At 40.3% G+C, this 27,065-nt stretch overlaps 1 protein-coding gene across 1 annotated transcript in view; it reads left to right on the top strand.

Moving 5' to 3' along the window:
* USH2A (usherin) overlaps window positions 1-27,065 on the top strand; it is a 393,053-nt gene that overhangs the window by 177,644 nt on the left and 188,344 nt on the right. The window contains exon 32 of the mRNA XM_065630575.1: window positions 26,637-26,796. Within this exon, the coding sequence (XP_065486647.1) occupies window positions 26,637-26,796 (160 nt within the window). The remainder of the gene's footprint in view (window positions 1-26,636; window positions 26,797-27,065) is intronic.

Below are 27,065 nucleotides of genomic sequence, written 5' to 3'. Positions count from 1 at the left end.
ATGAGATACGCCCCAGTGCCTCTTTCTTATTTTAGGGTCTTGCAATACCATGCTACAGTTCCAGGCGCACCCCTTATATTTGATTTAGCAACATATCCAGCTGATAAGGCCTAGAAGAAAAAACACGTTTTCCAGAATGGCATATAAAGAACACCTGCTGCTTCAGGCTTTATTCTGCCCCCAATATGCGTTTAAGTAAACATATATTGGTGCACCTAGCACTAGAGGGCAGAGTACACCAGTCTTACAGGAGAAGCTGCCTTCCTCTAAAAGTTGTAGGCATTTAAGAAAGCACATTTGATACACCTGAACTGGCAACACTGACATTACCAGTGACCGGTACTATCGTAATTAATTCTGCAGACCCAGAATGCAGATTCAGCAGGCACAAAACCAAAGGGCAAATGGGCCGTCTGAGTCTGGCATTCCTGTATTTCAGCTTCAGACAGAAAGATCTGGTACACGCATTGGACTTAATAATACAATCTGGGGAATTTAGAAGGGAGGGGAGTGGGGTAAGGGTAAAAGCATTATGTTTATTTGTAGCAGCTCTGTTGTATCATTTTCTATTGCAGTGCATTAGTGCAGTGTTAAATAAAATCTGCTTATTTAAAATCCTTTTAAATAGTGTTTAAATATTTCCTGCTGATACAATCTGCTAAAGTAGTTATCCTTGCTGCAGATTTCAGTTAACCTTGTCGCAGATATTAAGCCTGAAGCTACACAGACTTTTAGGGACCTTGATTATAGAGCAAAACCTAATGGTGTCATTATAAAACCACAGCTGGACAAGCTTCTGGAGTCCTTGTCGTTTGATCAGATTTGGGTAACACAGCAAGCCAGGAGAGAACTCACGCTAACCCTGCTGGAATTGCTGAGCTCTCAGGTTGTTTAAGTACCACTTTCTAGAAATTTAAATGCGACACAAATTATAAAATAAGAGTGATTGGTACCTCCCAATCTTCTGTATGTACCAATGCATACTGGAGTAAATATCTTGTCTAGAGCCTAGTGGTTGTAGAACAGGGAGAGGCCTTTTTTTCTCAGTGTAGGAAATATTTTCACTCTGGGCTCTGTTTTTTAAACAAAGAGAAGAAAAACACCGATTTCCAGGCTTGTTTAAATTTTATGACAAGAATTAAGCCCACTGAAAATGTGAAACTGCCAGATTATTTTGCCTTGTGATTTTACTTCAAAATTAGTTGTCAGAATTTAATATTTGTAGGATCTAGTTCTTTATTTTCTCCTTAGCAGATATCTATGTTTGGTCAGCAGACTTAAAGATGCTGAGATCTCTTCAAAAGACAGTGTGTACTGTGGAGGACAGATTTAAATCAATTGTTCATTGAGTTCAATTTGTAAAATTTAAATATGGTCTTAGTGTTTATTTATTTATTTATTTACTTACTTACTTACTTATTTTTACCTCCAAGCAGCAGAGCTTACTGTCCACACATTATTGTCTTGGAGGTGTTCTGTACTGTCATGTGGATTTTCAGGTCTTCTCCAAGACATTCCCGCTGCAGTCAGATAGCAACGAATTCTTATTTTGCTACTTTCCAAGATCGGTTTGTTGTAATGTTACCTGTGCGAACCTTTTGTTCTCTGGGATTTCTGAAGGGCATAATCTGTTTCATTTGTCTTTCATCAGGGAGAACTTCATATAGGGCCCTATCAAGTGATACAGTTTCTCTTTGTGAGCTGTTGTCACATGGTGACTATTGTTTGCTATTAAACATTGAGACGTCTTCTTAGATTTATGAGAACTAGAGTATGTTTCTTGGCCATGTTGTGCTCATAGCCTGAAATCCTTTTTGTGGGATCTTATTTTCAGTAATTGTGGTAATTGTGGTTTGCCAGTAGCTGGTTAGGGAAGGTGATGGGTTCTGTTCTAGTTTTAATTTTGCTGATGAAACAGATGCATGAGCTTATAGTTTAAGTCAAGATTTCATTCAGTCAGACTTTTTTAAAGTGCTTTAGAAAACATCAGAAACCGCAAGGTTCTGTGTTCAACTTACAAATCATATGTTTATAGATAAATAAAAGCATTTCCACTTAGTTTCAGGTAATACTGGACTCATGTCAATAAAGATATGGCATCTCTTGCACAGATGAACTAAAGCCAAATCTGCTGCTTCTATTTGGATTTCTTGATATCCATTCATAAGGATATACCTCACTTAGCTCTAACTTAATGGGCTTGGAAAGGGTCAGGCAGCCTTGATATGGCAAGATGTATAATAAGGCATCTCTCTGAGAATTTCCTTATGCCCTGGGAAATACACTCATAGATCTCCTTACTCATTTAGGTCTCTCGAACTGCCAAACACTTGATTTATATTTAATTTAAGATAAATATTTTTTCCATGCTGCTATTACAAATTGTTTTGGTTTATCAGCTGTGATAATTATTCTGACTGAGCAGTACATGTGTTCCTATTTGGCTTGCACCAGTCACAGACCCTTCTCTCTCTACATGATATGTTCCAACCTTCCTTTAACACTAGTGGAATATTAATAAATGGTGACAACGTACAGGCAGGTAACACCACGGTAATACTTCTGAAGGGTTCCCAACCAAGGATTCCCTTTTTCCTTGGTTTTACTAAATGCATGGCCACCAGGGTATTGAGTCATTAACCATTACTTAAATATTTTCAGCATTTTATTTATTTTAAAACAAACAAACCCCAAACCAACCAACCAAACACACAAAACCCCTGGAAAGCTATGAGACATCTTTGATGTTTGCATATCTTTCAGAGTTGTTATTTCAATAAAGCTGAGCAACTTCCTTACAACTTGCATTTCTAAAGTACTTCATTAATTAAAGTCTTTTTCTGTTACTGTAAGTCCAGACCTTCCTAAGTATTTTTCATCTTTCACAAGTCTTATCTTGTGTGTGAACAATACCAACCAGACTATTATCATGTGATGAAATACTTGGATATAAGTTTGATTTTTAAAATATTTGATGGTTGATATGATTGGAGGAGGATTTCTGTATTTTCAGTCTGTTTCCTTTTCTTCCTAAGTTATGTGAAAACATATGCAAGGCATAAATCATGTCACAAAAAGCATGAAAGACATTGTAGGATACTTCCTTTCCTGTTGAATTGCTGCCAGAAATCTTAGGTTTCTACACTGATTGCCTAAATTGTTTACATAAATCTTAATAGCCTTTTAGTCAGTATTGAACTCCATCATGCTTTCCATGAGTCTTCCATGAAATATTGTATTTTTATGACAATCTATTTCTGATTGAAGCATTTTACATAAATTGTAGTTGGACTTTGAAAGCTGCTGGGGGGTTTATCTTTTTTTCTTTCTTTTCCATGGTGTGAATAGAATGACAAATTAAAGTGACATGTTACTGGGAAATTAACTAGTGCATGGGTGAACATAAAACTAAACATGTACGAAGAACACAGATTAGTGTGCTTTAAGTAATGCTTAGTAGACTCATGGTCTTAAGGTGAACGGAAAGGTGGGTGATAAACATCATTGTTTCTGTGATGGCTACTTTGGGCATACCATATTCCTTTATTACAGAGACACATTTGAGTCACATTTATAGGATGCAGGTTTTTTTCCTGCATGTCTGTGTATGTTTATGGCTGCATGTAAATAAGCATCTGGATTTCTAATTTAAGAAATGTGCTGTTCAGTTATTTTGGTGAGGAGTGGCAAAGCACAAAGTCTGCACATGTAAGAGAATAAGTGATCAGGTGGGAAAGTGTAAATTTTTACCCTGGTGATAATATACTGTGCATCTTTTGTATCTGGAAATATTAGCATTGGTGGCAATATTGCACTAACCAAGACTTTCTGATTCCTATCCATAAGGTGCTCCGTCAACTGGAGAGCCAAGAAGTGATCAGTAAGACTCACTTCCCCGTGCATACTTTTATGAATTGACTCAGAATGATCTGACAAGTTCATACAGCACATACCATCAAAATCTTCACACCCATGTCCTTGAGCTAATAACAAAAAGTCTATTGCGGCTCTATTCTGCAGTGTAGCATGTCTTACAGAATCTACATCTAACAAGAGCCAACTTAAGGCCTTAGAACTTCTGTTAGTTTGCTTAGCTAGCCACCATCCTAATTTTTCTAAAGTATTTAAAGCTTTAGCTGTGCCAACACCAGGTACAAGAGATCCTAAAACTCTTAACCCTGATCCCCAAAAATCTACACTATCATCACATTTTGACTCATATACATGCAAAAAGTGTTTTTGCCGTCTTGCTCTTCTGTGATCTATTACCGCAGATACATTGGGCATTAAGAGAGTTAATCGTCCCAAACTACACGGTCCTCCAACAGCATGAGAAGGAATTTCTGGCCAGGCTCTATCTCCACAGATCAGGAATACACCATACAGGAGTTTTTGGGGTCGCTGTCCCACATTATCAACGTCACCCCTTGGATTCTTCCATGAAGCATTACACCATCAAGTTTCATTTCTATAGTAACCAAAGGTAGCATTAACATTTTGCAGTTTTATCCATTCATGCTCTTGTATATTGTTCTCACACTTTTCACAAACCAGCTGGATACAAGCATCCACGGGCACAGATCCCAGCAATTCCAGTTCCTGTGGTTCAATATCTGCTTCCGGGAGGCAATTAATCTAAAGTGCCATGTTGGTATTATTACAGTTCGTTGCAATGTCTTTTCACTGACCACTATTTTGAAACGGTCGTGTGATGCTGTTGTAGTCATCAAGGGGGATGCCAACCAAGCATGTGTGGAACAGGTTTTCTGGAGATGCCATAGCTAGGCATGTAGAATCCTGGCCAGTCACGTTGGCTAAAGTAATCCACATGTTAGTCTTTGTCTGTGCAGGCATCCAAAATGCAGCAGCTGCAGCAATCATCGTCAGGAAGATAATACAGGTTTCACATTTCTTGCCGGCAACCATTGCGGCCCTTGATTTGTAAAGACACAAGCATAGCCTCTCCCCCAGGTTATCATTTGATTTGGCCCTTCCCATTGACCATTAACTAGTGATTTGACCATAACTAATGTAGGTTCTTTCTGATTTAGCATGTTTTTGGGTCATACTTGTAAAGTGTTTCATCACACGATGAACTTGGGCTGCATCACTTATATCTAAGTGATTCATCACATACAATGCTTTTGACAATCAGTTTTGTGGCGTTTCCCCTACTTCTCCCCCTTTTTGTTTTTACAAAAAACCAGTTCAGAATCAGATACGTGCGTTGGACCCTGACTACGTACTCAGAATCACAAATCAAATTTAGAGATTCCTCCTTAAAAAGCTCTAAGTAATGTAAAGCTGCGCCAAGTTCTACTAACTGGGTTGAACCTTCAATAATTTTTTACAGAATGATGCCAATTGTTATCTTCATGCCAGACCACTGCAGCTTTATGAGACTTCCCTGAAACATCAACACAAACTGTGCAAGCATGTGGGATCAGACCAAATACAAGTATGGTCTGTGACCCAATGTGAAAGACTTGCAGGTTCTGCAGCAATTTACATTTAGGCATGCCAAAAGCTATAGCGTTAAGAAAATCAGCTAGTGCAATTTACAAGGACATAGATTGCAAATAAAAATATCAAAATTAGATTTCACAAATGGTACATATATGACAAAAGGATCATGGCCTATTAAGACTTAAATTCATTCCCTGCATTTTTTGATCGAAGTAACAATCGGTATATCAGTCTGTTAGCATTCTCATCATACTGTTCCACAATAGCCACAGGCTGTTTCTATGTTGTAGCTCTAAACAGACAAATCTGCAAGTCCAATCGAATGCAGTCAGCATGTAAGGTTGTCATAAATTTATTCATCAAAGTCTCTAACTCCATTTTGTCTGTTATATTTATTGGATATTGCTTTCCCTTACCGGATTGAAGACCCGATTCAGTTCTATCAAAGTAGTGTTGGCTTTATCGATACTTTGGCTGCCAATACTGATGGAAATACAGCATTCAAAATTTTCTTGGAGATTTCTCACTTGAAGCAAGCAGATCTGCACCATCCAAGCAGCTTCTTATGGGACATGCAACTAAACAGAATTCTCAGAAAACGTTATTTGGGCTTACAATTTACTTAACAAATCTTGACCCAAGAATGGGTATAGGGATTTCTGGCAAATACAAGAATTTATCTGTTAAAACTTGGTTCCAAATTGGGCATTCCAATGGTCTCAAAAAATGGCCTTTCTTTCATTCTTTCTCATGACCTCAAAAACTAGAACGGTGAATTTACTAAGAAGTCTCTTACAACTAGTTACCACAGAATAAGTCTATTAAAAAAAATTTTTGCTTTAATTTCCCAGCTTCATTAGAACTATGGTTCCACTGGCGATGCCTTTGAATTTCACCCTCAGACTCCTTCACACAGCATTACACTTCTCTAGCAGTAACATTGCTGGGGGGGTGGGCAGGGGGGAATAAAGCTTCCCTCTCGCCCCCATCTGAGATGGCAAGATCTCCAGCCCAGCATGAAAACAAATCAGTTCAAACTCCACATCAAACCAGCCTGGCTCCACTCCACACCCAAATTAATACCAGTCTGACCCAGAGAAGCACTGAGCACTCTGACTTTCCAAAGCTGACCAGTGTGAAAAGACCGACTTCAGCAAGGAGGTAAAATGATGAGCTCTTTCCCCAGATGTGCCAGAACCTAAGAAACGAGATGGAAACAAAAAGAAACAGCACCAACGAGCCCTGATTCAAAGCCCAGAAGCAATGCAGCGCCACAACAAGGATGGATGACAACACTCCAGGAAAAAAAAAAAACAGGGGAGGGGGAATAAAGCCCCCTTTCTCTGCTTAGCAGTGGTCAACCAGGTTTTTCCTTTTTTTTTTTTTTCCTTTCTTTCTCTTCTTGCTGCAGTTTAGACATAGCCAAGGCCACGCAGGTGGCATAATCCCTGGTGCTAAGGGGGAGTTGCCAGACTGCTGGGTTACAATGTGCTGAGTTTATCTTGCAGCTTGACACAGGCCTGAAATTTATGTTCAAGCTGTACAGGACAGGCCTGGGATATTTTGCTTTTTTGTTTTCCCATTTCATTCCAAACATAATACACTTTATATGCAATTCCTATTAGCTCAACAGTCATCACATTCCTCAGCCCCATTTACCTTTTACAATTTACAGATGTCAAAACCCAGCATATTAAACATCAATCCATTATTCCATTTTCCTAGATCCAAATCAGTTCATATTCTAGCAACTTTTAAATATGACCTCATACAATACCAAGTTCACATCCATCATAGCATTTAGGGTTGTTTTGGTTTTGTTTTGGTTTGGGTTTTTTTTCAGTGCGAATCAGAGTTTAGCAATTTAAAATCTTTTCTGGTCTCAAAATTATGAGATAACAATAGGAGCAAATTAGCTTACAGTACCATACTTCATCCCATTTTTTCCAAAGTTCTGCAAAACAACATTAATTGCAATACAGCACTAAACCCCAGAATTCCACATTCAAGCCACACTCGAGTACAATATCGTTTCAAGTTTTCTTTTATCAGAATATTTCCCCAAAAGTTACTCTAATGTGTAAGGATGCATCCTAAGAGGGAGCAAGGTGATATTATTTTAGGAGCAGAACCAGTTTCCATTTTGTAATTATCTCCCCAAACAAAATTCTTTTGGTACCAAACATATATATATATATATATATATATGTGCAAACTAAAATACTGAGCTCAGATATGAAAACCAAATACCCAGTTCAAATATGCAGATGGATCACAGTTACACTTGTTCAAGACTATATCTCAATTTTTGCATTGCACCTTTGAACCGCTTACTGCTCAGCCAGGTAGAGGTGCTGCTGGGTCTCCCTGACAAAACAGGTCAGTGCGCGCTGGAGCCCAGTCACCACCTGCCCCCTGCTGCCCCAGCAAGCTGGACTGGGCAAGGCTTTTATTAGTGTCTCATCTGGCATGCTACAACTGTTATCCCGAAAACAGGATTCTTTACTTGGTGTGCATACAAAGGAGCCCAATTTAGTACACCGAGATGAGACAGAGCCTATCACAGAGTTGCGCAAGTCTGAATGCTGGAATCAAGCTAAGATGCTAGAAAGAAAAGTAACAGCTATTACACACAAAATTTTATCATCACATTCATGCAGTAAAGAACTAAATTACTCGTGGTCTTCTGTATTATCACAAAACGCACATTTTGAGTCCATGGATTCTCATGGTTTAACAGTCTGCGAATTCACCATACCACACAACAGACAAAAACCTACTAAAACTGCAACATGCTTAAACAGATACCCACAAAGAAAACAGGCTAACAAGGAAGACATCTATGACTGCTGTGTTATACTTAAAGGTACTTAAATATTCTATTCTCCGGCCAGTTTTCCCAATCATTTAACTTACACGGCAGCCACCACTGATTTCAATATTTCACAAGATCCTCTTTCCTCATATTTCCAAGTGCTTTCCTATGTTCTAAAACACCTCCCAATACCGATCTCTTAGGAACATGACTGAAAACAGTAATTTCTGACCCCATATCGTAAGTAAAAACCATGAGAAGGGGGCAGGGAGGGAAGCACAGAGCTGCTTGCAGCGCGAGTAGGAAAAGTGGGGAGAAGGTTTACAGCGCACTTACACAATCAATACCACAAAGAAACAACTGTAACAACAACCAGTAAAACAACTCACATTCCTGGCAAGCTGCTTGATTTTCAGAGAGGCAATACACAGAAGCACGTAATATATACTGTAAAACTCACAGATAACAAGTTGATAACAAACATTAGCATTTTCTACTGCTAATTTCAACATCAGTGCTTCCTTAGCTTCTAAGTTTTCGACCTGCATATTGATGGCCTCTTGAAGATGGTCAATAAATTGCATATAATTCTCATTGGGACCCCGATTAATAGTCGTAAATGATTTGGCTGCTTTGTCGGTTTCAGGCAGCTTTATCATAGCTTGATATGCAAGATCTGCTGACTGCCTCAGGATTTCAGAAACTAATCGCACCTGTAATTTTGGTGTGCCAATTAGTGTCTCTTCCAAAAGTTGGGGGATACCCACCCCTTTCAACAAATCCCCTTCATTCTGTCTTAAATGATCTATAGCTGTTACATTGCATAGGTCTAATTTTGCTTGAGTCTTTCATGGTTTTTATCTGATCTCAGGGCAACACATACACATACTCCTTTTCCTTTTAACTTTTCAAGAGAATGCTGCAGACCCTCATCCTCACCCGAATCATCAGACAACGCGGACTTGAACAGTGCTGGAGAATCATTAGTAACAGGGGGGTTCGGAACAGTGCACATTTTCAGTTTTTTTCTTCCAAATCTAGCCCAGGGAAGCCACCCCCCTGCACTGTCTCTGCCTGTTCCCGTTCCTCTTTTAATCCTCTCAAAGTCTTTAGCAACAAGTGTCATGTCGTTAACAGTTCAGTTGTTCCTTTGGATCTTTGGGTAGTGCTTTGCCCCATAGTAACATCCTTCGTAAAGTCAATTCCAGAAGGCTAATACCCTTCTTCTTCAGAAGCAACTTCCATGTAGATAATATAATACCCTCTTCTTTAGAGACGTTCCCTCCCGTGTTCCCGGTAGCTCACCTACTCTTGGTGTTGATGTCTCTTCAAGGATCCGGACCTTTGGCAGCTCCGCCCTGCTGCTCTATCAGCTGCACTGGGCTCTGTCTCCCCAGCTCGTCATCGGCTGTCACAGCTTCACCGCTGTCTCTTCTTCATGCGGAATCCTTCTTCATGCAGGATCACGTCAAGGTCGCCATATGTTGTGGTTGAGACGGACAAACGACATAGACCAAGTTCTTCTGTACAAACAGCAGTCTCCATTTATTGCCACAAACGCCTTTTTATATAGTCTTTAACAGTTCATGTGTCTTGTTGCTATTGGTTACAAGTTGCAGTAGTAACATCTCATTGGCTAATTTTGCTATAGTCAATGTTACCCTTCTCTGCCACGGGTGCACCTTAATATCTCTGGATACTCCTTTACTCCCATCTTTCTCACGGGTAGGCCTTAATACCTTCAAGGCTAATTCTGTTCCCATGCCCTCTGTCAGGGAATCCACAGACCCATTGTAGTCCCCCACAGTTTTCTGTTCCATTAAACTGTTCTTTTACCAACACACAAGATTTGCTTTTTGTTTCCTGATTCTCCTCCCCATCCCACCAAGGGCAGGGAAGAGGTAAGCAGGCGGCATGTAGTTTTAGTTGCTGAGTAGGGGGCAGAGCTGGAGCTAAACTACAAGTACAAAAGCAGCGGTGTCAGCCTGGTAAACTGCTGACAGTGCTGCAGCTACTCATAGAGATCACAAACTTATCACTGGAGTCCAGCAATAAGGAGACCGGATGATTTCATCTTCATGCCTTTCAGACCCTGGGACTTCAGGCAAGGTTGCAGAAGGGCTCTGCCAACAGCACCAATGGCTCTTGCAATAGTCTTGTGCATGAGGATTGAGCAGGCAAGTGATGCAGCAGATTTCAGTCTTGCCAGAGAGATTCAGCTGCTCCTTCAGCTTTCAGGTTAGCAGGCTGATGGCAGCTGTGGGGACTTGTGTATACTTGAAAATTTTGGAGCTGTTTCTGAGCTGCATGGCCACACCTGGCCTGGCTGAAGTGGTTCTGGGTGCACGAGTGGGTAGCAAAGCCAATTTGACAAGTCTTGGACAAGACTCTTGGGCAGGCTGGCAAGAATCCTGGGAGCAGGAGGGTGACAACCAGTTACCGTGGAGAGTGGCAAGTCAGAGCTTGCCGTGTGCCCAGTTTCTGAATTTGTCTCCAGAGAAGAGAATGGCCACAGAGGCAGCACAAGTCAGTGAGCTGGAAACATTGGAGAGCTGCCCTTTGTGGGATAATAGGATCCCCATCCTAGGGGCCTTCAACTCAAAAAAGCCACAGATAAGCAAATAAGCATGTGAACAAACAAACAAAAAAAAACAAAACCAAAACAAAAACACAAAATCAAAATCCCCAGCAAGACTGCTCTCATCAGCAAGTATCAGGAATCTTCGCGAGATGCTAAAACAGGAGTAATTTTAAAATTTTAAGACCTGCTCCCAACTCAGAACCCAACCCCACTTCAGAGCCACACACTGATCAGGAACTCGATCTAGAACCACAAAACCTGGAACCCCGATCTAGAACCACGAGACCCAGAATGACACTCTAGAACCACAAAACCTAGAACCCTGAGACCTAGAACGGCACTCTAGAACCCGGTTTAGACACGCAAAACCTGGAACCCCGATCTAGAACCCGGTCTAGAAACACAAAACCTAGAACCCCGATCTAGAACAACGAGACCTAGAACGCTGGTCTAGAACGCTGGTCTAGAACCACGAGACCTAGACTGTTGGTCTAGAACCCTATCTAGAACAACAGAACCTGGACCCCCGACCCCCCCCCCCCCCCCCCGGTCACTCTAGAACCCTGTCTAAAACCACAAAGCCTAGAACCCGATCTAGAACCAAGAAACCTAGAACCCTCGATCTAGAACCACCAGACCTAGACCATCGCTCTAGAACTCCGCTCTAGAACCGCAAAACCTACGACGCCGATCTAGAACCACCGGACGACCTTGAACCTATTCCAGAACAAAAAAGTGACCTAGAGCACGGACTGGAACCACAAATCGGCTCTACAAAACACAAATTTTCCTGAACCCCCATCTAGGACCATAGAATGAGCTCAACCTGATGTAGAGTCAGTAAGCAAACTAGATCATTGTCTAGAGGCACAAACCAGCCAGAACCAGGATCCAGCACCCTAAAGTGATCAAGAACCTGATCTAGAACCAACAAGCAAGCTAGACTGCAAATCATCCAGAACCCGATCTGGAACCTCAAGGCAATCTAGACCCAGCAAATGGGCCCGCGCTAGAACAAACAAGTGAGCCAGAACATGATCTAGAACAAGTGAACAGCTCGAACCCCCTCTAAAACCATCGAGTCAGCTAGTACATGATCTAGAACCAGCAAGTGAGCTAGAACCCGCTCTAGAACCACACAACTATCTAGAACCAGCACTCATCTCCAGACCCGCCCCCACTCCAAAATTCTAATTTGTTATTTAATCAAAGTTTCTGTGTTATTTCTGTGAGTATATACGCTTTCCATCGACAGAGATGTATGAATTTATAACATTTAATACAAACATCCTGGGGGAGATTTACAATATTTTTACTTAAAAATTTTTCTATTTGGTATAGAGTTGTGATCATAGTTGAATAGATAGGAGGGGCAGCTAAAACAGCTCTCCAACAGTTGGAAGCTTTCTTGTTAGGACAGTGGATGAATAGCTTTGATAACCTTTTGTTAGTAGAGAAGGTTATTCAGAAGTAGCTAGAGAATCTGACTTATCAAAAGTTTCTGCATCCTCGTTGCTTAAATTTCCAGTATCATTGGCTAGACTGGGTGAGCTCATACAAAGGATACATAAGTGGTGAAAATTTCCACAGTCTGTTCTAGGAGAAATGTAGAAAATGAAGGAAATTGTCAATAGTGGAAAGTAACCCATGATGGTGCAGTATGTCAACAGCTTCCTTTTGAAAGCTGAATTTTGTACTGACTTCAACTTTGACACTATTGATGGTCACTTAATTTTAATATTCTTAGTCGTTTGTTTTCTGATCGAGGAACAATAATCCAATTGACAAGAATGGCAGAGGTTCAGGCAGAATAAATGGTAGAACTAGAACATAATTTAAAATAATTGCCCACAAGACAAAGGAAAACCCAAAGAACTGAATAGATCAAGTTCAAAACAATTGAGAGAAATTAAAATATGACATCTTCCACCAAAGAACCTGTCCCTAGTGATTTCTCTTTGGAAGGTACATTAATTGACATTGTAGGGCTCCAGCAGAGAACCAAAAAATATTAAAGCAACTAGACTAAAATCATTCCTTGCTCCTACACCTTATCACTCAGTAACAAAGTGCAGCTTAGAGGTAGAACCTCTGTGAAGGAAAGCCACAGGCTCTGCAAAATCCATGACCTTTGTATGCTGTCATATTGTTGTGGTTTGATCGCAGGGAGACAATCAAAAACCGTGGCAGATGTATTTTCCTTAACCCTCTTCCCCCCTCCCGTTTTTCACCCCCCCTCCTTCCCCTTTTTCACTAAGGACAGGTGATTTTGAGAGGAAAGGAAAAGAAGGGCAGAGAGAAGAAGGCTGGAAAATTTGAAAACGTTTTACTAACGCTACTAAATAAACATAGAGAAAAATAAAGCAGAACAAATATTATAGAACCAGTCTTGCAATTCCCAGCAGCTAGTCCAGCAGGATCCTGCAGCCAACCGGAACTAGATTCAGTCTGTCATGAGGCCACAGCTTGCAGGGACAGCCACGAGGCCTCAGCTTGCAGGGACGGCAGAAAAAAAAAGAAACGAAATGAAGCATCACGAGACCCAGCGGAAGAGAGAGAGAGTCCTTCGGGTCCATCTTTTATATCCAGGAAGTCGTGAATGGGATGGAATACTCCAACTGGTCAATCTGTGGTCACCTGACTCAGACCACCTCCTCTCGTTGCTCCCCCCAATGACCCAGGGCACAAATAAGTTGTGGTCACAACTAGATACTAGTTTACAGGCTTCAGCAGAAAAGCTGAGGACATGAATGGGCACAGACATTAGTCTGCTCCTGCAGATCCGACTGGAGGAGCAGTATGTCACATGAACTATGAAGCATAAGGAACTTTCAGTTGCAAGTTCTGTGTTCTCTTTGTAAGTTGAGGACTTCAGTTTACTCTGCCACCTTCTGAAAGCATTGCCAGTTAACATCGACCTCTGACAGTCGTGTCCTGAGTATCACAAAAATTCAGAAAGGTGGCACAAATACTGTAGCATAAAGCAGATACATTCCCAATGATGACTACTAACATATAGTGTCTGTTGCTTTTCTGCAAGAAAGATAAAGTAGTAATTATAAAATCTAAACAGTCTAGCTGGGAAAAAGCAATAATTGTGGAGCAGTGGGACTGAAAAATATACTATGTTCTACATACTCAAGATTGGAGTGGGGAGAGGGTTGGGGTGAAATACAAAAGCCTCTTAAGGGTTTGCCACTTGTGAATTATGCATCTCACTCTCACTAGTAGGTGTAAATGCATAATTCTAATCTGTTCTTATTACTTATTTATAACATACTGTAGAATGTAAATTCTGTGCCTCCTCTGTAGAAGCTTAACATGCCACTTAAGGTATGCAGATATTTCAGGGAGCCTACACAGACAACTTTCTTGGCATAGCACACTGTTGCCAATTAAAGGGCATAAACTTCAAACAATAAATTAAAATAGCTCTCCCCCACCATTTACGGGAGGAAGATAAACAGGATGTAAGAAATAAGGGAAAGGATCAACAGCTAATAAGAACATTCATCTTGAAAGGAACTACTCTGTATTATTATTATTTATGATAGTTACTGTTATTAATAAATACATGTGGGATAGAGAAAAAGCCTGCAACAACCACTGGATTTATGAGACTGGGGACAGATGCATGCTCTTTCTTTTATATCACCGGCACTGATCAATTTGTATTTTTCCCTGATGATAGTTTATACCATTATAACTGTTTGGTGGCTCCTTACTATTGAGTTATGGTTGCAAAGCACTTCACAAACGAGGACAAGCCTCTGAGCATTATATCCTAATCTGCACGTCCTATAGATACTTCATAATACAGAGCATCTGACTGCACCACCTGTGATCTGTGTACCCACAAACATGATTTATTCCAGTAATCCCAGTTTAATGCATCACATCAGATTGTGGCAGTTATGTTATCTGATGACATTACTGACACTACATGACATAATTGGGTAGTGCAACTTGTCAAGTTGAAAAAAACCTTTGGACTTCTCAGGGTTTGGGGGCTTTTTGTGTGTGTGTGTGTTTTGCAATGAAGTATAAAGCTAGTAAACTTAAAAAAAAAAAAAATCTCAATAGTTTTCCCCAACCACATATTGACTATATTAATGAATCAACATCTAGGGCTGATTGTTCTGCTAAGGACAGAAGCAAGCAGGTGGAAGTACTGTATTTTTTACAGTGCTGCTAATTCTGTGGCCATCTGAAAACTGGCTCAGCTTTTGCAGTCTTGCAACAGATTTAACTTGCTATAAATTGGGTTTTTTAGGGACAATGCTCAGAAGCTGAGTCCTCCCACTAAACTTGTTCCAGCACTACAGTAATTTTTAGCAAACCTTTGTATTCTCTGACTATAATTCAGATATACAGAGCTGTTCTGGTCCTGAGAAGGGGATAGTATGTCTTCTACAGAAACTCTTAAATCACATGATGCCTTGCCTGGATGGTGAGAGTTGTTCTCATTTTGCATGCCTGGTACTATGAAAAATGGTGGAACAAGTTACGCATAATGGATAGAAAATGCATATATAGCTAAATTTCATAACTTACAAACCACTAATCTGTAATCTTTATCTGCTGGCAGTTCAAACAGCCATTGTTGTATTTTTCTTGTTTAGATTCCAATTTCTAGTCTGAGTGTGTTTCCACTTAATGAATTTTTTGTTGTTGTTGAACATTTTGTTGACTAAAACAATGGCTTTGGGGTTAAAATGGTATTTTGTGATTTAGTATGCATAGACAATTTTAATAAGTGAAAATCTACTAGTAATTTTATTGTTTACTTTTTTCCAAAGAAAATTTGGAAATTAATTTATTTCACTCCGTCCATCTTTTTTCTTTACTTCGGCAGGAAACTTAAAAAATAAAATACAGTATTGAAGACTTCTAAGTAGTCTCAAATACAGAGATAAGTATAGAAATCTTGCAGCATTTTTCTACAGATCTGCAAATTACAGTGATGCCAATAAAAATAACTTTAAAAACATGATGATATTTAATGTCTGTCTCCAGAATTTGATTTATAAAGATCAATCTGAAACTTTTTGTCAGCTGTAGATGTTCCATGATTTTGGGTGGGATGAGTTTCTCTCAAAATTCCACTTTCTAGATTTATTGGATGTCCTTTTTTCCCCTGTATTATTGAAAGGGAGTTCATGGGGACACAAGGTCCTAATTGCTTTTCTATGTAGCACTTACTATCTTATATACCTGTATGATGTGTCCAATTTTTTGTTTCCTTTTCTCAGGTTGTTTTTTCAGCTTCTTTTCCTAAGAGACTGTTTGTAAGCCTGTGCTTTTGAACTGCCATTTTCCAGACAGACTTTATTTCTGCACTCTGGAATATATACTATTCCAGATGAGACTGCACAATTGATTTATATAAACCGGATAGTAATAGTTGTTGTATTACTTACCATATATTCTTATATAACTGAAAATCTTACTGGTTTCTCTAACATAGCTGCACATGCATATGTGTTCCTCAGAGGATTGTAAAAGTGGCAGCCAGGCACTTCTCTTGACCTGATACAATTAACTTTGCACCAAATGTTTGCTGGTTCTGAATTTTGTTTCTCCCATTGCAGCAAGATCAGAATTACTTGGGAATACAGGATGTACTTCTGTTAGTGAGCCAAGGGGTTCTTGGTCATACTAATGTGAATCCAGAGTAGTTCCAGTTTTATAGCAGCTGGTATCTGAGATTAAAATTGGCAGGGTAGTTGCCTAGTGCAAATCTATTTTCCAATTGTGGACATAAAACTGAAGTAATACAGAGACGAAATGTTCAAAACACTTTTTTTTTTTTTTTCTTTTTCACTTTTTTTTTTTTTTTTGGCTCAACATTGACATAGAGATCGTGGTTCTTAGGATGTACACTAACATCTATTTAAGCTGATAGCAATACAGTGGCTGGATTGGAAGCATTCATGAATGGAAATTTTGATTTAAATCTCAAAACAGGGCTGCGTCATGCTATATGATGTGCAAAGAAATGGCAAAGAGAGAAATAAAACTAAGATAGGGATATTGGTATGACCACAATTAGTTCTCTTCGTGTGCCTGGTAAAAATTAATCTGCTTTGTCCTCTTTCTGCTTCCCACCACTCTCTGACCTTCAAACTTACCTTATTTTTCCAGCTGTTATAATTGAAGTAAACTAGGGAGAGAATGTATGGTTTTAATTCTAGTAAATGAAGACGTAACTTGGAAGTTCATTAGGTTCATTTGATGCTGGATATTTGCACTGACTGGCTATGTGTTGTTTTGGCAAGAGAAGCCTTTATAAACCTCCCAAAATTACTCTATATTTTTTTAATGGTGACTAATGATGATGGACCAGGGAGACACTTTAGGGATGTCGGGGAAGAAGGGTCCCAAGGAGCTTCACGCATGCACCATGAAGTGCCATTAGATGTCTCGAGTCACACAAGGAATCAGGTAGATTAATTGGTGGTAAAGTATTAAGTTTAAATCTCTTCTCTGATGTTTCCCTTCAACCTTTTCTAAACAATGTGGTATGAAGCACTCCACATGATTTGAGTTTTCTTCAGCTGAGCACCTTTAGGATTTTGAGCTCGTGTGTCCTAAGTGGAGGGCAAGAACAGCCTGAAAAACATAACCATAGTAGCGATCTCAGGGATGTGGCTTTAAAGTAAAAGACTGGAATCCTTGTATTCCAGCTTTTGCAATGGGAAAGGCATAATCTGCATGTTAAATTGAAAAGGCGTACCTTACTAGGGTAAGGTTAAAACTAGTAGTTTTACAAAAAAAAGAAAAAGTGAAAATAAAAGACAATAATCAGTAGTGGATGCTAATGTGGCCTTGTGAATTGGCCAGGACAGGATGAAATCAAACCTTTGAGGGAAGAGCTTGTGTTCAGTGCAGTACAAGAGTTTGGGCTGATAAATGGCAGAAAGGCTTGCCCATGCAGCAGTTAAGGGTTATAAGAGCATAACCAAGAGATGCTGTTACTAGATGTAAGAACAAATAGACTTATAATCTTTGCTGTTAAAACATAATTATATTTAAAAGCTTTAAAATACTTTGGAGCTGCCACTTTACCAAAAGTGGAATTGTAGTTCTTTCACATGCATGAAATAACTTCCATGACTTGTTTGAAATCATTGCAAACTGAAATGAATAAAGATCCTTTTGTTTCTCATTTGTGCCAAAGGTTTTTTCTTCTTGAAAATAACTTTTTTATACAGTCCGACACATAGCTATCATGCTTTTGGTGCTCCCATATGATATACAGTTTTGTGCTATGCTATTTAATTCCCTTCAGATAAGGCCTGGAAGTTATACCTTTCCTAAACTATTCTGAAACTTATAAATCTCAAATGGAATGAGGATTTACTCCGTTATGAGTCATTTGGAAAACCAGCGATATTTACTGCTGAGCAAATAGCTTCTAAAACACATCAGCATTTGTTGGCCAGCCAGAAGCAAAGTTGTTTTGTCCAGATGCCATTTTGTCAAAGTCTTTGCTGGTCAGAGACCAGAACAACAGCTTATGGTGCTTTTTGAAAATAATTATTTGTGACCCTGAGTTTTTTAATCTCTATTTCTTGCCCTTGTTTTTAGTGGCTTCACAAAATTCTTTTAAATCTCACTCTGGAACATTCTTAACTATTAATATCCAGCAGAATTTGTCACTCTCTTGGAAGATATCTGTTTTCTTCAATTAATGGGCCATTCATTGCTAATTTATACAAACAGGTGCATGAGCACAGTTTTCTTGGGCTTGACTGAGTTGCCTGAAGTAGGCAAGTGGTGTCATTTTTGACACCCTGTTTTTCTGAAATATTTTTAAGGAAGTGATGAGTATGGCATGGGGTTCACAGGAGATACTGTGAAAAAGATGCAGTATTAGCATAATACCTTGCCAGAGAAGGTTGTACATTAGTGGTGGTTCTTCAGGAGTCAATATAATTAAGTGACTGGTGCTTTCTAAATATGGAAAGCAGGATATACTGTACTAGAAGTTACATATGAGTTGTTGCTTGCTTTTAGAAAATAGTGGAAGGGGAAAAATTGCTAATGATGTCTGATGGAGCAAGCCTGATAATACAATCTTGGCACTTTAAGAATTGATTTTTTTTTTTTTTGGTAGTGCATAAAAATCAGATGGGGATATTGTTATATTTGGTGATGCAGATTTATGATCCCAAAGAGTTTACCTTCTAATTAAATATTAAGTTACTGTGAGTTAATTTAACAAACTATGAGATATCAGATGAGGGAACTGAATAAGGCTGTGAATAATGAGCTGAAGTAGTTGTATAGTCTACCTACATAAACAACGTGGTGATTGGAATTCTTTGGAAGTTTTTCATCTTCATACCCTCTCAGCGGGTTTTCTTTGTTGTGCTGCTAACAATCCTTTGCTACAGTGCTGCCATATTATTTTCCTTTGAATATAGCAATGGGATAGCTATTGTCCCAATTATTTTCCTGAGAGAAACTATGTGGGGTTCCTTACCCAAGTCATGTTCCAGCTGAGCACTCACCAGGACAGGACGTTGCCATTTCTGGGGCTTACAACAGCTGCCTAAAACCAGGGAGAATGGAAATAGAGTGGAAGATGGGAGGAAAGAAGGGTATGTGACTCATTGCTGTAAACCTGAATGCAGAATGTTGCATGCTACAGATAAATTAAAACATTGTAGACATTACTACCATGTTATTATTGAACTGTGATGTACTCTGACGTCTTGATGATAAAGCTCATGTTTTGAGTCAAGTTCTTAAATCTTTAATATCACACTTTTTTTTTTTTTTTACTCTACTGAGACTGTGTTTCTTCTCTTAGTAACGTATCTCAAATTCCATACTAAAAGTAGCACTGTAGTGTTGCATATTATCTTTCAATGACTACCCATTGAATTTGATCAGAGCAAAGTGAGTGTTCTTATTGACCATGCAAACACGGTCATTCTTTATTCTTTCTGTCTCATGCATTGATTGTGCTATCAGGACTTATGCTGGTGGTTATTAGAAACTAGATATATATGAACCCCTGTAGCTAGATTTACCATGATATTTAAGATAGTTGCCGTGGTTAGTGTGGGAAGTTCTACGTGTACCACATGTATAATAAATGCAGTGGTATGCAAATGTCGATTTTAATGACAGCCACTGTAGTTAGGAATTCTCTTGCTGACATATGAGTTAGAAAAGAATTTAGCTTGTTTGTATTGCCTCTGAGGTCAAAGAGATGAAAAGGCAGGTTGACCCCTTCTCTCCCTGCCCATCCCCTCCCTCCACCCCACCTTCTTCTTTGGGGAAATTAAGTAATGGTTTAAAAAAAAATATGTGGAGTTTTATTTTAGTTTTCTTCTTTTGTTCTGTTTTTGATGTGAAAAATGGCGAATTATTTTTCTGTCTACCTGCTGCCCTAACAGAATGATTTGAGGGAAATCTTACCCCCAAGAAAGTATCTTCTTTCTTTGCCCTTTTGAGTCCAGAAATGAGTACAAGACCAAAGACTGAATTTAGATTTTTCTCGGTAAACCCCTATAATTTTTAAGTTTAGCTTTATTTTGGTAATAAATAAGTGATTTAAGAGATTAGATATTGGAAAATTGCAATAATAATCATTTGATATTATTTTAAAGTAACACAGGGGACTGGAATTGTGGAACACACAGGAATATAACCTGATCAAGCAAATGTGTAAGAAAAAAATCTCAGTTTTTGCTATGAGTTAAAAAGAAAATAATTGTCTGCTTATTGGGTTCATTTTGTAAATTGAGATCAATGAAATTCTTCCAGCAAAAGCATGAAATCAATTGTAAAATAACATATAATTCATGCCCTATATTGTAAATGATAGTTTGCTTGACATTAATCACTGAGTTTTCCATGCACTGGGGTGCATTTTCTTGTAACACATTTCTGTATAATGCTTGTGGATCCATTTCTAATGTGTTTCAGAGTGATCTGGTTTTCATGTCCACAATTGCCTACATTTGATCTTATGCAAATCATGCAATCAAGCAAATGGAAAACTAGGCCCCTAGGAAAAAATGGAAAAAATGGCCCCTAGGGTGAAATCGGTGTACTCGGCTCGCTCCCTGAAATGCCTGTACACCAATGCGCGCAGCATGGGGAATAAGCAGGAGGAGTTAGAAACCTGCGTTCGGTCAGGAGATTATGATCTGGTGGCAATTACAGAGACATGGTGGGACAGCTCACATGACTGGAATGTGGTCATGGATGGCTATGCCCTTTTCAGGAAAGACAGGCCAGCCAGGCGAGGTGGTGGAGTTGCTCTTTATGTGAGAGAGCAACTGCAATGTATAGAGTACTGTCCAGGTGCGGTTGAGGAGCGAGTTGAGAGTCTGTGGGTGAGAATTAAGGGGCAGGCTGGCAGGGGTGACACTGTTGTGGGAGTCTATTACAGGCCACCAGATCAGGGTGAGGAAGTTGATGAGGCCTTCTATGGGCAGCTGAGCGTGGCCTCACAGTCACAGGCTCTGGTTGTTATGGGGGATTTTAACTACCCTGATGTTTGCTGGAAGGACTACTCAGCCAGCCAGCCTCAGTCTAGGAGGTTCCTCCAGTGCATTGACGATAACTTTCTCATGCAAATGGTGGAGGAGCCGACTAGAAGAGGTGCGCTGCTGGATCTCGTCCTCGCTAACAAGGAGGGTCTGGTCGAAGCAGTAAAGGTGGGGGGCTGCCTTGGTTGCAGTGACCATGAGATGGTGGAGTTCAGAATCTCCTGTGGTGGGAGCAGAATACCGAGCAGAATTGCAACCCTGGACTTCAGCAGGGCCGACTTTGGCCTTTTCAAACAGTTGCTGGAGGGAATCCCGTGGGCAAGGCTGCTTGAAGGTAAAGGCGCCCAAGATAGTTGGTTAACTTTCAGGGACTGCTTCTACCAAGCTCAAGATCAGTGCATCCCGACGCGCAGGAAGTCAAGGAAGGGAGCCAGGAGACCTGCGTGGTTAAACAGGGAACTGCTGGGCAAACTCAAGTGGAAGAGGAGGGTTTACAAGTCATGGAAGGAGGGGCTGGCTACTTGGGAAGAATATAAGGCTGTTGTCAGAGGATGTAGGGAGGCAACTAGGAAAGCTAAGGCCTCCTTAGAGTTAAACCTGGCGAGAGGGGTCAAGGACAACAGGAAGAGGTTCTTCAAATACATGGCAGATAAAACTAACACCAGAGGCAATGTAGGCCCACTGATGAACGGGGTGGGTGCCCTGGTGACAGAAGATACAGAGAAGGCAGAATTACTGAATGCCTTCTTTGTCTCTGTCTACTCTGCCGGAGGCTGTCCTGAGGAGCCCCGTACCCCTGAGGCCCCAGAGGAAGGCAGGGCAATGGAGGAGTCTGCCTCAGTTGATGAGGACTGGGTTAGGGAGCAATTAAGCAATCTGGACATCCATAAATCCATGGGTCCAGATGGGATGCACCCGCGGGTGCTGAGGGAGCTGGCTGAAGTCATTGCTGGACCGCTCTCCATCATCTTTGCCAAGTCTTGGGAAACGGGAGAGGTGCCTGAGGACTGGAGGAAAGCAAATGTCACTCCGGTCTTCAAAAAGGGCAAGAAGGAGGACCCGGGCAACTATAGACCGGTCAGCCTCACCTCCATCCCTGGGAAAGTGATGGAACACCTTATCCTTGGTGCCATCTTAAGACATATCAAGGATAAGGGGGTCATCAGGGACAGTCAACATGGCTTCACCAAGGGGAAGTCGTGTTTGACCAACCTCATAGCCTTTTATGAAGACGTAACAAGGTGGATTGACGATGGCAGAGCAGTGGATGTGGTCTACCTTGACTTCAGCAAAGCATTTGACACCGTCTCCCACAGCATCCTCACGGCAAAACTGAGGAAGTGTGGACTGGATGATCGGGTAGTGAGGTGGACTGCAAACTGGCTGAAGGAGAGAAGCCAGAGAGTTGTGATCAATGGGGCGGAGTCTGGTTGGAGGCCTGTATCTAGTGGAGTGCCTCAAGGGTCAGTTCTGGGACCAATACTGTTCAATATATTCATCAATGACTTGGATGAGGGAATTGAGTGTACTATCAGCAAGTTTGCTGATGACACCAAGCTGGGAGGAGTGGCTGACACGCCAGAGGGCTGTGCTGCCATCCAGCGAGATCTGGACAGGCTGGAGAGTTGGGCGGGGAAAAATTTAATGAAATATAACAAGGGGAAATGTAGAGTCTTGCATCTGGGCAGGAACAACCCCAGGTTCCAGTACAGGTTGGGGAATGACCTATTAGAGAGCAGTGTAGGGGAAAGGGACCTGGGGGTCCTGGTGGACAGCAGGATGACCATGAGCCAGCACTGTGCCCTTGTGGCCAAGAAGGCCAATGGCATCCTGGGGTGTATTAGAAGGGGGGTGGTTAGTAGGTCCAGAGAGGTTCTCCTTCCCCTCTACTCTGCCCTGGTGAGACCTCATCTGGAATATTGTGTCCAGTTCTGGGCCCCTCAGTTCAAGAAGGACAGGGAACTGCTGGAGAGAGTCCAGCGCAGGGCCACGAAGATGATTAAGGGAGTGGAGCATCTCCCTTATGAGGAAAGGCTGAGGGAGCTGGGTCTCTTTAGCTTGGAGAAGAGGAGACTGAGGGGTGACCTCATTAATGTTTATAAATATATAAAGGGCGGGTGTCACGAGGATGGAGCCAGGCTCTTCTCGGTGACAACCAACAGTAAGACAAGGGGTAATGGGTTCAAGCTGGAACACAAGAGGTTCCACTTAAATGTGAGAAGAAACTTCTTCTCAGTGAGGGTGACAGAGCACTGGAACGGGCTGCCCAGGGGGGTTGTGGATTCTCCTTCTCTGGAGACATTCAAAACCCGCCTGGACGCCTTCCTGTGTAACCTCACCTAAGTTTTCCTGCTCTGGCAGGGGGATTGGACTAGATGATCCTTTGAGGTCCCTTCCAATCCCTAACATTCTGTGATTCTGTGATTCTGTGATTCTGTGAAAACAAGGCATTGTTGCTAGAGGACCTTGACAAAGAGTGGCTTTGTAGTTTTAAGAACCTCCTCCCTCCTCATTCAGATTCATGTTTGTATCTGTAGTTGTTTGAATCCATTGATCCATTATGACACACTTTGAACTTTAAATAGGAAAATATCTGCCAAATCAGATTGTGACAAATAATTGCATCAATTATGATGCAATACAATTTTTAGTGTTCAGTTTGTCTATTTCTGGTTCTAATCTTTTAGAAATACAGCCTACAGCATATTTGTGGGCTAATCCAAACCTTGATGAAGTTTACGGAGAGATTTTCTTTGACTGCAAAGCTCATGCTTTGAGTAACATTCCTAAGTCTCAAATTTCTGTATGTTCTTCTCCTGCTCCCCCTAATGTAATTTGTCTTTGCAACCTTTATCCCATCAAATTCTTTCATATTCCATTGAATATTTGGCATTTACTAGTCAAAATAGATTGGCACTATTAAATCAAGATGAGGAATAAAAATTTACTCTGATCCTGGTGCCAATTTGCTTTTTTTCATGTTTTATCTTTCTACGTTTTTTTAAGGTCTCTTTTCCTTGTCTCCCCTCTCAGTATGCTTATCAGTTCATCCTAAAGGATCTTGCTGCTCATATGTCCCGTGTTTCCATTCCGTGTTTTTCCTTTTCTTTTAAACTTTGCATGTTTCCCAGCCTTGTCTTTTTGCTTTTTCCATTCCAGACACTGAGACACACATAGTTACTTATAGTCATGTGTGTTTTTCATGGAGCAGAATAAACCACATTTCCATCTTCCATTATCTTAATCCTTGACAAAATTCCTCCATGTTCAAATTTAACCAGGTATTTCCAGAAAATCTTATGCATGCAAGTAGTTTCATCAGCTACAGTGTGCATCAAATCGGGGTTTCAGTCCAAGCTACCTTTTTAAAAAATGCAGTTCCTTTATGAGCAGTTTTCCTTAAAGGAGAGAAAAATACTACTCTGCAACCCCCATCACAAATCCGTGTACAAGGAAAACAGTGATCTACCCTAAAGAAATGGAAAAAGAGAAATCCACTCTTTCTCTTCTCCCTACTCTTCCGTTATATTTACTCTGCTAAGTGAAGCCCTACGATACAGTTTCAACTTAGAGAGAAGGCGTATTCACTGTTGACAAAGATATTAAATAAATAGGTGCCATGGACTGCTCTCGGCTCTTCATTTTAGGATTGCTAAAAGTAAAATCCTTCTGGTCACTTGTTTGCCCACCCAGAATACAGAGTATCTGATGCTTGTCTCACAGACTTCCATCTCCATCTGTACTTTTTGTGGCTTCTCTGATGGCAGCTGCAAGGAGCAAGGGCTCCGGGGAGGTGTGCACTAATGAGGGCAATGCAGCCGGTGCAGTATGTGGATTTTACCTTCTCTGCTTGCTGAGCCAGCTTGAGCACCTGCTCTGGAGTGTGCTTTCCCCCTCTCACCCACATAAGCACTGCTTAACCCCGGTAGAATCAGCCCCATTATGTTGATTAAACATGTCACTGTGTTACAGGCATTCACTTGATGGGTTTTTTTTCTTTTAGTTACAGCTTTTTTTTTTTTAACTCGCACTTTGCCATGTGCTCCACAGAGCAATACCACTGAGTGATACTGTGTTTTCAATAAAAGTGCACGAGTTCATTCTTTCCTCACACAGAGTGGAGTAAATCAGAAGGAATTCCATTGCAGTGGGGGCTAGAGACATTATATGGGGGGAAAACTAATGAGAAAGAAGTTGGGTCTATGACATTTCTGCTTTAGTGATGACTTCGTCGTCTAGTTGCAATTTTTGAATTGGTACTCTCAAATAATTTTGCTCAAAGTGATAGTTTGATACTATTCGGCTCTGAAAAGTGTAGCATTTCTTATGTTTTGCAAAAACACATACTAAAAATATGTATCTATAATGTATGCATTTTATTTATATACCTTATACTGTTGCCAAAACCTCAATTGTAAATTCCTTCTTAAAGGATTTGCTCATTCAAATCTGTCATTTGCATTTTAATAAAAATTAAAAATATGAGAAAATTATGTCTGCATTAATTTCCTACTATATATTTCTACACAAAAAAATCTTTTATTAGTATAGGAAAGAATATATGAAGCTAAAGATCTTTTAGAATATTTTTTCAGCAAAGATGCTACATTTTATTCAGCAATTTCTGCAGTAATTGAAACTCAAGATAGCTTCATAACGAATAACCATTTAACAGGTCTTTTTGCTATAGCGTTAGACAGGTTGTTGGCATCCATGCAGCTGAAGACAAGCAGGAAAAGAGAGAATAGACCAGTATGAGTGGTGGCAACGATAAGCATCATTTGTGTTCATGCTTATAGTGAAATCTGCATATAGTGAATCATTGTGTATATTGATTTTTGACATTCATGTACCATCCGGCACGTTTTAAAAAAATAAGGATCTGTGTTAATGAACCTGTACTTGTTTTTTCATTAACTTGATTTAATTTAATTGTCTTAAAGGTGTTCATTTGCCACTGTAGTAAATTGATATAGTACGTAGCACTGAAAAGGCTAACACCTTTATTTTGTTTGGGTGGTGTGTGTTTTACTGTAAATGTACTGTACAATGGGGTCATCTCAACCAAAGCAAGCCCCATAGACCTATTAGTAGTCAAAATTTGCAGTTATTTGCTATTAAGTAGCCAGCACCTATCCATTCCTCTCAGACAAATGTGAAACCTTTAAGAGATACAGGTCCCTCTTCATTACCCTCTGGAAGGTATACAAAAACAAGGTAAAATTAATACACAAAGTAAATTCTTATTCTTTTTTTGCCCTAGATTTAGCAGTTTTTACGCCACACCAGTTTCTGCTCACCGCATGCACGCTCGCTGGCTGTACAAACAGTTCCCAGGTCACCTTGTTTACAGCACAGCTGCCACCATCTCATGTAGATGCCCCGGTCCTGACAGTTTTGGATTCTAGAACGATATATGTACAGTAAGTAAGGATTTCTTCTTTCCTGACAACACAATAGTGCCTCAGTTTATTCAAGAATTCCAGTGAGTTCAATCAGGGGAAGGGTTTGTGACATAAAATTAAATTTATTGTGATTAAATGCATAGAAGTGATTAGTTTAGTGGTTCTGTGAACCTTCTGATTATCACTTGCCAACTTAATTTCCATTTTGTCTTTACGCAATCAGTATAACCTACATATGGGCATAGCCTCTGCAAACTTCAGTGCAGGAAATGTTCTGGTGATATGCC

Source organism: Caloenas nicobarica, chromosome 3 (assembly GCF_036013445.1).
Source record: "Caloenas nicobarica isolate bCalNic1 chromosome 3, bCalNic1.hap1, whole genome shotgun sequence".
Lineage (NCBI taxonomy): Eukaryota > Metazoa > Chordata > Aves > Columbiformes > Columbidae > Caloenas > Caloenas nicobarica.
The sequence above is the reverse complement of the archived record's forward strand: the minus strand, read 5'-3'. Positions and strand labels throughout refer to the sequence as shown.